At 36.8% G+C, this 12,345-nt stretch overlaps 1 protein-coding gene across 1 annotated transcript; it reads right to left on the bottom strand.

Moving 5' to 3' along the window:
* Positions 1 to 1,663: 1,663 nt before the first annotated feature.
* Positions 1,664 to 2,264, bottom strand: LOC103461061 (astrotactin-1-like). Its single transcript, XM_008403380.2, has 2 exons — positions 1,987 to 2,264; positions 1,664 to 1,837 (listed from the first exon to the last, which is right to left on the bottom strand). Exons 1-2 carry the CDS (start codon positions 2,229 to 2,231, stop codon positions 1,690 to 1,692), a joined length of 393 nt encoding a protein of 130 aa, XP_008401602.1. The 5' UTR covers positions 2,232 to 2,264; the 3' UTR covers positions 1,664 to 1,689.
* Between the last annotated feature and the right edge of the window lie 10,081 nt (positions 2,265 to 12,345).

Raw genomic sequence — 12,345 nt, 5'->3', positions numbered from 1 at the left:
TCACTCACTCACTCACTCACTCACTCACTCACTCACTCACTCACTCACTCACTCACTCACTCACTCACTCACTCACTCACTCACTCACTCACTCAGAAAACTGAACTTGCAGTTAGAGGCAGCATCATAGTGCCATCAAAACAAATTAAAATCCCCAGCAGGAATGACAATGTGTTGAGGGGTTCGGAAAGCTGTATTATTTCACAAAGGACTTATTTGTGAATGGGAAAAAGGTTCTCAATTGAGGAAGAATAGAGTCTAAACAACTGGGTCAGTTTGTTGCTATCAAGCTTTCTCTGGGAAGCTACAGTTGAGCTAATAGCCTCACAAAAACGACTAAAAGTTACRATGAGACTATTGAACACTGCATGTCTGAAGTCGACATCAAGAGACGTCAAGGCATCAAATGAAGCATGACTATGGTTGAGAAGTTATTGTCTAGCTTTTTGARAAAAAAYGAAGGTATAAAGATCTCTATTGTAAGCATTGTTCACTAAATGTCAATTTGATATCTCAGAAACCATGTTCATTCTGCCTAGTTGTTGGGGTTTTTTCTGCTTAGTAGTTGAACATTTTGTGCTCTGATTAGTTGTTGGCAGTCACACTCTGTGGTTGGTTTATTGGTCACAGGGATGGGGATTTGTCCCTAAACCATTGGTTTTCGGTTGGTCTTTCAGATTACAGTCGCCAGGCTAATCTACTGTTTCACACCGAGGAGCCAAACTGCAGCATAAGCRTTGTTTTGGAGTTGGAGTGGTTAAAAGTCACTTCTACTCTTGTGTCATGTGGGAGGATAGCTGTAAGGCTCGTTTTTATCCCGCTTCTCTGAAAATGGGTTTACAGTCTGAGTCATGGTTCATCACGTCAGTATGGGGTCAAACAATAATACAGAGATCAGGAACCTAATTTTAGATATCACAATTTACACCAACTATTGAGAAAATATACAGCGAAATGATTTTGAGGTCACATCGCTGAGCCCTAGGTCTTAGTAGGGTAAAAAAAAAATACTCTTAAAATATTTACTTTTAAAAAAATATAAAAAATAAGAAATGCCACTCTTTTTTACCATATAAATTATTTGCTGCTCTAAAAAATCTAAACCAACACCAGGATAAATAAACAAAACTAAAGCACTCTTCAGAGCTAAGTGGAACTCAGTCAAGGGCTAATTTAATGTGTATGTTTGTGTCTGTTAGAGCAAGTATCACKTCTGAAGATTGCAGAAGAAAAGCAATCAGGACCATCAATGCAACTTTTAAAGGCTTAATAAAAAGCTTATTGTCCTGATAGTACAGGACAATATACTTTGAGGAGTTGTTTTAGAAACAGCCTTGCATGTCATAGCGAACAAAATACAGCATTGTTCTTTTTTTTGTCTTCAATTTCAGATTTGCTGGCTTAGTGTATGACCATCTGCCAGAGTAAAAATTTGCTTTTTTTCAGCTAACCTTTTATGATAAAGTTGTACAAAAAAAGTCACATTTGTGGAAAAGACGAAATATCGTCACATTTCTAATATAAAAAAGGTTTGAATATTTCAGAAAATTACAGGAAAACACTTAAGAGCATCAGGATGTTTGTTTTACATCTGATTTGTGTTACAATCCGTTTCAGAAGAACTAAAACTTTTTCCCATGTTTATCCCATCTGTTCTGTCTTTTCTGCTCTGGTTGTTTCTGCAGTCTACTAACCCGGTGTGAGGTCCATATTATTCTTGTCATTGCAGCCCTGAAGGGAGTCCAAGGTACGGGTGACTTGACTGGCATATTCCTCCCCGCCGTTCATGCACTCTCGTTGCAAATGGTGACGCAGGTCTGTAATGTCGTACTCGTACCTGCAGATGACACTGAATTCAGTTACCGCTGCAACATACTGACCTAACTTTAGATCTCCAAAGTGACATGTCTCTAGAACCTTTTCTTATCAGCCTTAGATCCTAAAATAAGTCCCTCCTAGTCATATTTGAACCTGCTCTGCATGTACCCGTCCAAAATTGGTGTCTCCCGGATGCTGAGGGTGCCACCAGAGTTTGGCCCCTGACCCCTGGAGTTCCTTAGACTTTCCCGTGCTTGTCCTCCCATCAGCACTGATGGGATGTAGTGTATCTCATTAGCCGCCTCAGCGCTGGCACTCTTTTGGGGCTGAGGGATGCGGCGTCTCTTACACCAGCGCCTGCGGGTGTACAGGATCAGGACGAGGCACAGGACGGACAGCAGAAGGGCGATCATCCCACCCTGATGGGAAGAAAGGGGAGAGTTTGGAGCAGCGACAGAAAACCAGGGGAGGGGAAAAGAAAACAGTGGGAACATAGTCAGAAAATCCAGCCAAGGCAAAAAATAGATCAAAGTCAAACTCAGAGAACTGAAGCCAAGGATTCAAGCTACAATTTAATGAATAAAGCATAAAATGTTTTACCAGATCATACTTCAGATTCTTATTCTACTTTTGAACACAGACACTACAGAACATAACTTTTGAAATTATTTTTTACCAAAACAGGAACAAGTGAAAGGAATCAGCAGCCAAAAATGCCTTGACCAATGACATCAGCACCTGCAGCCTTAAAAGCAACAGTGTCACAGGCTGGGAAATTATAGATCAACATGATCATGCTTGTGTTTGTCAGCTTGACACCAGGGGTAGATCCATGAACAAATAACTCAAAGAGATGTTACTACAGCAGTAACAAAGAGCAATATCAAACTAAGTTTTTTATTTGCTTTTTTTTTTCTAGCGCCAACAAAAACAATACAATCAAAACTAATTGTAATTTTTTTTAAAAAAGAAAAGACTTATTAAAACAAGTTTCCACTACAGTTCCTCAGAGACTTTCAGGATGCAGAAGATGATTATTTCAACAATCCTACAATCAATTGACTTTAATCCTTATAAAAATGTTTTACAAGATGAATTATCCAGGAATCACACCATCCAAACATTCCCACTGAAAAGCAAGAACAGTTAAAAGTGAACAGAAGAGGGAGAATGTTTAGTTGTCAGCTTCCTTATCTCAGCTGATGCTCCCCTTCACAAATGTATCCTAGATAGACAGAATGTACTTTCTATGAAGAAGGCAAAATGCAACAGGGAAAACAAAGTTACTAGTTGACATAACAGAAAATAATGTTAACTGGAGACTTGACTTAATTATTCTATTGCCTATGGCTTGTCCTTGCAGGATGATGGGGATCGGGTATGTATATTCCAGCGGTCATTGGACGAGAGCGGGGAGTACATGCAAGTCATCATATAGCAACAAAGAGACAAGTATAAGTGTGCATGTATTTTTTGTTTGTTTTGTTTTTGTCCTAAGGGTTATTTAGAAAGACCAATTAACCCAGCCATCATAATTTTGGACTATGGGAGGAAGCTGCCATACCCAGAAATAATTTACAAATGCACAGGGAGAATCTGCAAAACTCCACACAKAAATACCAGAGGCTGGGATTTGAATCCTGGGCCTTATTTTTACAAAGCAACAGTGCTGCCAACTGTGAAAACGTGAACGTCATCTGCAATGGTATATATTAGCTCATTCCATGTCTGTAGTGTAGAGAGGACTGATAGCAAATGATTGGGTCAGGTCACAGGAGCACTTCCATCTGGATTTTTTTCTCTCTGACTTAATGACTTGTGAGACACTCCACGGGGTAAAGGGGATATGGCGACATCTACACCCACAGAGGGCTTAGGGATGGTATAAGATGGACAGATGAAGGGCGATGAGCTTGCCCCGAGGACAGGTTAGTAGAGAGGAAAGAAACTGAATCAGACAGAAACTGAAGAGGGAGTGAGKCAGCGACAGGGAAGAGTAAAAGAGAGCTCTGAAACGGCGAGTCTAGAGTCAAARAAATCCTGCCAAGAAGCAGGATATGGATCAAAGTCAAGACAGGTCAAAAGCACCGCCTTTGGAAACACATGAAAATGCAAGAGCAATTGTCAGCTTGATAATGTCTTTGTTGAATATAGGGAAGACTGTTCATCAAATGCGTTGACCTATTCCGTTTCTAATGCCATTATTTGCATGTTTAAGGTTATTTAAATGATGATGTGGAGTAGAAACATGAAGTGTGGGACTAAAGGTATGTCTTAAGGGCATAACATTACATGTTCAGCATGTGCAGTTTACCTCTTATGCATGCCTAATTTGATGCTAGCAGCAGGGCAACTAAATGAATAAAAATGAGATAYATTGTGCAATTTGGAAAATGTCAAACAGAGTTATGAAAATGTCAAGGTGACAGTATGGAGAATCAGACAGCAGCAATTTGCCACTGGAGACCGATGTATTTTTAAAGAAGGGAATGAATCCCTTACAGCAGAAATGCAGAAATTATCGAGCAAACAAACCACATGAGTTCTCTCTTTGGCTAAATGCTAAAACTTCTGACTTTTAGGCTGGGCTATTGTAATGTCTTAATTTGTGCATAACATTCTCTGAAAAGTCCCCCACTGATCCTACACGCAGCGCCGGCCCGGCTCTGGAGAAAAACTAAAAGAAGCCATAATTCTGACTTATTTTCTTCGTGCTTGTTTTATTTACTTGCAAGTTACATAAGACAGAAAGTAAAACTTGGTTTAACCATCTCTCAGTGACTATTTCTACATAAATACATGTCCAAATTGCTGTCAGTGACTTTGTATTTCTTAGCAAAAAGAAATGAATTGACATGTATAAGAAAATGATCTAATGCCACTTTTTCATTATTTCAGAAAGCAACAGAAAAAATTAAGCAAACCATTATATGCCTGATTAAAAAAAAGTAATAGCTTGATCAGAAAATGATAACCAGGATTAAGTCAAACTAATTTACAGGGAATTCAATTAAAAAGTTACCAAATCAGATAATTAAAGAAGGTATTATGTGAAATCAACTTTTTTTTTTTAGCTTTGTATCATGTTATTATGTTAGTCCCTCATCAAAATCATACCTGAAATGTGGGTTTGCTTCTTCTATGCATGTTTGGGATTTCTTGACTCTCCCATGGCATTTTGGGGGTGGGGGAGTATCCCAAAAGTGCTACAACAACTGAAGATAACACAGTTATCCTATTGGCACTATGTGCCTGGAAAATACATAATGCTGCCCCTTTAAAAGAAAATTATGGAATATTATCATGCAAACTTGGGTTTTAATCAGTAATTTCCATAAAAGATCCTTTTGCCCAAACATATTAAATGCAAAGCTTGAATAAACATGAATTTCCATTACTTATATTCATTTAAAATTGGAAAAGGAGAGGCCTATTTGCATGTGTTGTTTGCTTAATCTGCCCTGTCAAGGACATTAACAAATGACTCTATGATATGGGCCACTTATGCAGTAAATCTGCATACAGACTGGTCAGAAAGGAGACTCGAGTCATTTGGTTTGCAATAATTAAATGTTCAGCTCTCTGCAAGTCACCGATAATGACCCCTATCGACATTCACAGAAAACAATTACTCCACTCCAACTAAAATTGCTCTGTGGAAAAAAAAACAAAAAACATGGCACACAAAGAAACTGCATTTTTCTCACTAAAAATATTTAATTTTGAGAATATGTAAAGCTATGCAATACAAAGTTATTTGCAATGGATCCGTTCAATTAAATAGAACTCTTTTCTTTGCATTAATCAATATGTACATTAATCAAAAGCTGTATTAGAGTGCTTTATTGAAAAGAGGTATAGTTCATATAGACAAGTACATTTGAAATACACACATTAGCCTCCATCAATTAATTGTTCATTACTGATTTGCATTCACTGAATAAAATACTGCATGTGAAATCTCACCAAAATGACTCAGTTTGGTTGCTGCATGGAAAAACACATCAAGAAGCGAGAATCTTCCAGTAGTGTCACATGTTTAAAGTATGTGGGTTGTTTTTAAAAGTGGATGTAGTTTGTATAGTGTGTGCATGCTGGGATCAAGGGTATAGATTTTACAGAATTCAGAATAGTWTGACTTTARCTATGATATCCCATCTTATTTCATTTCCCATCCATATTTAGGGATCATCTGACCAACTGGGTATGTTATCACCAACCTCTGTGTGTCCCCAAGAGGTCAAATAATGATATGCAAGTATTAATCTGAAACTTGCCAGCAGCTGGAGCCACATTAAACATTTATCATTCAGCATAGTGTTGCATGAGATTAATTTCTATAAATGTTATTTCAACTTTTATTATTGAGTCATGTAGCAAAACTTGCATAAATGTCAAAGGCTCAAAAGCCAGTGGAGATCAAATTGCTTATACTACCACATCAGACGTGTGGAGAACTATTTACAAAAGGTAGCRTATCTTTATAAAACACTGAGCTGCAGGGCAAATGTGAAATAGTTTGATGAGGTATTCCTGTAGTGGCATTTCTGTGATATTTCTAGTTATCAATTGCACTTTACATCCAACCAAAATTAAAAACATTTCATAAGACACACTGTTGGTTTCAAAGGTTGCTTATAGGATGAGAGAAAGTTGGTGGTGACCAGGATAATTAAGGGTAAAAAAGCTACACATTTCTAAGCTTCATGCTCCAAGTTTCAAGGAATACGAGTTTAATAACCACCTTGGATCAACACAAACATTTTTCTGACGTAGAGAAAGTAATGTGGACCTTAGTTATTAACTTGACTGTAACACTGTAACATGCAAACTTGCATTACTGATATATAATAGTAGGTCAGAAATCTGAATGTCACTTGTAAATATAATGCCTGAAACAAGTTACAAAGAATAATGGATGGCTAAGCAGCAAAGCACATTTGTGTGCTTGTCAAAAGTAATTCAAAAACGCAAGTCTGTAAGCTTTACAACTTAGTTCCAAAACAGCATTTTACCTCGATAGCAGCCATTAAAAGATATGTTTGCCAAGCACTTGGTGTCTTTCACAACATTTGGATATTGCTGATTTTCCGATAACATCAGCATGCTATCTAAATAAATAGTGTGAAACAAGATTTGCTCAAACTAAAGCAAAAATGTGTCTTTACAGCATAATGAATCAATAASATGTAAGCAGCCAACACAAAACCAWCACCTGCTGTAGGTTTTAAAATTGATTGAGAACACACCAAATACTGATAATGTACTCAAGGCATTTGCAAAAAATACAATAAAAACACTACTTTCATTTATAGACTGAAATATATTTGAACTGAAGAATAAATTAACTTTCTATGRATTAAAATAAAAACAGACTTTTTGTAGTTTGCCTTAAAAGTACATAAAATCAAAACTTTTGTTACAAATTAAACATTGCTTTCAGTAAACAATTCTAGTTGTGTCCAACTTATCCAAAAGCATGAAAATGATACCAAATGTACAGATACAATCCTAAACGGTGCCCTTTGTGACAGAAAAAAGGAGTGGAGTAACAGATGGTAAGCCCCCCACAAAGCCCTGATCTAAACATCAAGGAGTCACAAAGGGATTAGATGAAGAGATCAACCMTAGCCAACTCTACATAGCATGATTGATTCCAGTTTATTTGAAGRAAATCACCAAATGACCATTGGGGATATTTTAATGTATTTAATTTGATAAGCATACAATTAAAAATGTCTACAGTCTATTCTCTAAAATCATCATTATGGAAGTCCACACCTGTGTTGTGACATATGCCAGTCTCYGCACTAATTGAAACCRATACATATGTGTGAAAAATAACCCATTTCACAGAGTCATGAGTGTGAAGGGATTCCAAATTAGAGCCTGAAGATGATCAGAGTCTTTATTATTTGGCAACATCTGGAAGGTTTGGATTTAACACTTGCTTGTCATTGTAGATGGCAAGGTGATTATGTTAAAATAATGTAGTGGCTGACATGACTGCAACGGTTCATCAGAAACTGAGCAATCAGTTTGTCTTCAAACAAGCATATAAGAAGTTTCATGAAAACCTGCTTCTTTTTTTTTTTTTTTTTAGGGCCTGCAGTAGCAGAGCATAGGAGAGCATTGAAATGCCTTCCAAGGCAAAGCATTTCAATGCCTCCATGCAATGCATATGAAAGGCACCCATTACTCTGCACCTCAAAATAACTGCCGCTTCCTTTCACCGTTTATGTGGCTCCTACCGCTACGTGCACACCACAATATACAGTATATATCAAACATGCGGCTGGATCTCGGCATGTGGGCTATTACTTCTGTTGATATTTCGAGTAACCATGCCGACGTAATTAGTGAAAAAAACGAGCCAAACTCAAAAAATTCTAACTTGCACTCTATTATTTCAGTAAGGCTGCGTTCACACTGCAGCCTGAAGTGACCCAATTCCGATTCTTTTTGACGTAGTGTAATCTGTATCTGATCTTTTCATGACAGTCTGAACAGCACAGGCCGGATTCTTTTCAAATGCGACCCATATCTGATACGTATGCGATTCAAATGCGACCTAATGTCCAGGTCGCATTCATCCGTAATGAACGTCACTGATACCCTCAAATCTCATTGTGCATCCTAATACGCGCAAGTGGGAAGAATAACAACAACTGTGACTGACAATGTGAGGATTAAATTGTTAATTTAGTGTTAAGAGATGAGTGTTTTTTTTCTAGTAACGAACTGACACGAAGTATAAATCAGATTTTTACTTTTGCGTCGAATGTTGAATGGCAGCATTTAGGCTAACATTAGCATTTTGGCTAATTTTAGCTTATACACTAATTTTAACATACTGAATTGAGTAATTCCATGTTACTCAACATGCTTTTCTTATTTTAAAGTTTAGTTTATTTTTAAGTTTWGAACATCAAATTAACTATTTAAGTTTTTTTCTTTTGAGTCTGCCAAGCTTTGATTTCTACAWTTTTGTAACCATCAAAAGTTGTATCAACTTAAAATTTTAGGCTGTAAGAATTTTGAATCCCGAGTTTTCTAATCCACATGAATGTACCAGTAACTTACAATTTTCTGTGCTAAAGAAATTTCATAATGATAATTGTCATGCCATCATGAAAATAAACTTGAAAATTACTGTCTATCAGTAWAATGCTTTCTAAAAGATGACTTTAAAGCCAGAGAAATACTTTCATTAGCATACTGATGGCATATATTTCTAATACGCAGGTTTTAGGATTCTTTAAAGTTCAAACGTGAACATATCAATAACTATTAAGCTAAGGTTTACCATTAAGCAGGTTCACCACGTTATTCCTCCCWRRGTAAACTAGAATAGGAAGCCAAATGTCAAGTACCTCAAAAGGTTCTCAATCAAATAAACCTCGGTGACAAATGCAATTCAAAACCATCAACCCGCATTAGCACCCTTGAACAGAGGCGGAAAATACAGGCAATATGGAGAAAAAAACAGTTTAATGTCAACATTAGTTGAAATCAAAGTGGGGACTAAGTGGACTGTGTTCTCTTATGCTGCCAATAAAACTAAACCACACATCAAGGCATGCCTGCGCTCCAACCCCATAATCCACTTACTAGCGGAAGGGGGTGATGTTGTAATGGCACCAGCACTCCTTATGACTTGCACTGCTGTCATGTAAGTCCAGAATGGAGAAGGCAAGCAATGGCCTTCCTCAATCTGACAGAGCAGCATTAGAGCTGAGCTATCAATCTGTCACTTAGTTTGTGGATGTTAGGCATTGAAAATCAGGAAGACAGAAACATCTGCACTATCCGCCAGCTACAAGAGAGCAAGAGGAAGGTTGTCTCTCAGAATATATCAAATTTGATATTTCTACCAGGCACACTGATTAAGTTTCATATCAGGTCACATAGTTCAAATACTGAATCCCTGATTTGGTATTACTGTGATTGATTTCAAGGGTGACGTCTAAGATTTTTTGTCAGTGTCCCATCAATATATTAGAATTTTTTAATGTTCTGGTGCTGATTTTTGACATTGAACAAACGTAAAAGTCAAAAGTCTATTTCACACACTTTCCACAAGGTTTCCTGCACTGGAAATGAGAATTAATGAGAGGACTGGCTTACATCATTTGATTCAATTTGGTGCATTTGATTGAAGCTAATACAGCATAAAACCAGACTCTTTGTGGTGATGAGATATTAATGTGAACTGTGTTATGGTTGCATATGTCACTGTGAAAACTCAAAATGGTTGAAAAACATTTACAGATCACGTAATGTATTTAAATCTATTTAATAAGATTAGAATTCCTATACATATAAAACAAATAGGGGCTTGGTTTAGCTTGCAGAGTAAAGGCACAATACTTAAAGATCTTTAACAAGTCTAATGAGAAGTAAAGCAGCGGGAATGGGGACTGAAGTAGGGAAGTGAGTTGGAGGAACAGAAAACAGAAGGTTTAAATGGCTGTGAGGGTGATCGAGAAAGTGGTGTGAAAATTAGGAACAGAGAGCAGGTGGTGAGTAACAAACTTTGAAGAATATAAACCACAGGAGGTAGTTCTGGCTCATTTAAAAGGGACAAAAGTTCAAAACAAAATTTCAAAGAGAATAGTAGATCTAATTCCTATACTTAAATGGGTGTCATTCTTTGGCCTAGTACACTTTACTGGTATTTTGATAAATGGTTACCAATTTGACACATGCAAATTACTTTGGTCACACTTAAAATGAATATACAAATTAAACCTATCAAAACTCACTTGAATGTCCACACAAAATGTTTAAACAACAAATTCGATTCCACGAGTCTTTAAAAACTGATATATAGTATAAGCGGAAGAAAATGGATGGATGGATATTAGAAATATGTAACTAAACCATATGTCATAATACTTTCAGAATAGAAGATGTTAATGAAGCATCATGTTGCYTTTAGACAGGAGGTGAGACGACACCAAAGAGGGGAGCAGCAACTTTAAATGCACAACATAGAGATTCTGACAGGAAATCAAAGAGACTCCCCGGTCAGTAATGCCTGCCAATGAGTGGTTGCATTCTCTAAAACATCCATCACAGGTTTTTCTTTTAACTCATCAAATCACCACAACATCAGGGTGCAGACKTTTTGCAATTGACTCTCCACATTGTCTACGGAAAGACTTTAGCTGCATTCATTGCTAATGTGTTAATTTGATTTCAGAAACACAGCTACTGAGAGAGAGTGCATAATTTTAGAAGACCATGCACTGGCAATATTATTGGCATATATTACGATGACAAAAATCAGTTACAATTTATCCCTGATTTGTAGCCAAAAATTGGGTATTTTCCTGGAATGAGTAAAGTTGCTTCATAAATCAGATGAATGAAAAAAAAAGCTCTGCAAGCACTGCAAGGAAAATATAATGCAAGTAGTTTATCTTGCTCTAAGGATCAATTTGCTTACAAACCAAATGTGTATTAATATGTAGTGAAAAGTAGAATAGCAGTTATAGTTATTCGTGTGAAAAGAAATTGATAATTACACTTGCCAAATAAGGGAAAAATGGGCAAAATCACAAACATTTAGATTAGTGAAGTAACAGTAATGGTATGGTAATGGGTGGCAGGGTATTAGTCACCCTGCCACCCTGGTACATTGGAACCGAGTAATCATGCAGGAATGAATAAACCAGTTGCAGAATATTCTTGTTGCCTTCAGACAAAACTGTTTGGTAACAAAGCTGTCGAACTAAATAAATGCCCTTTTTTCCACATTTACATGCTGCACTCTTACAGGAGAAAGAAAGAAAACATTCCTGCTGTCATTTTGATGTTTGTGGTTATCCACTGTAACATGGGCTACAACTATAAATGCTAATACAATCATGAACAACAGAATAGCACAGTGGTGTGCTAATTAGACCGATGCCTTACAGCGCGACGTCTCAGATTCAACTTTTGCTTCATAGTTATAGTTTTCCATGTGACAATTCTCCATTTTTCATTGTATGTTTTTATTTCACTTCCTAATTATACTTTCTGCACAAGTTACAGTATCACATAAACACAAACTAGTCTGAGTGCATTTCTGTTCCGAATGTGGTATTGCTACAAACATTTAAAGTTTCAACTACTAACTTACAGAACAAATCAAAAAGTWATTTTTATACTTGTCCATGTGTAACTAATGCATTTGGTTGATGGAAATGAGAGTCGGCAATACATGATGTTTGCACAAATACTACTAAAAGTTAGAAACGTATGACAGAATGCTAGGATATTAGTAGCACATGAGCATCGGCATCGGTCTCTGTAAAACTATGAGGTATGGTTATTATTAACATTAATAACCACAGTGATTGCTGAATTGTGATGAGACAGAAAGTCTTGTTCCCTGAAAAAGATGGTGTCCAAAATAATAATTGGCTAGTGAGAAGATATTTTTCTTCTCACTAGCTTAAAAAGAATGAGTTTAACATACACAAACAACTCTATTTTTTAACCACACACGTAGCTTCTTAAATTCAGTAATAATATTTG

This window comes from Poecilia reticulata, unplaced genomic scaffold, assembly GCF_000633615.1.
Source record: "Poecilia reticulata strain Guanapo unplaced genomic scaffold, Guppy_female_1.0+MT scaffold_535, whole genome shotgun sequence".
Taxonomy (NCBI): Eukaryota; Metazoa; Chordata; class Actinopteri; order Cyprinodontiformes; family Poeciliidae; genus Poecilia; species Poecilia reticulata.
Note: the sequence above shows the minus strand (reverse complement) of the source record. Positions and strands in the feature narration are given on the sequence as shown.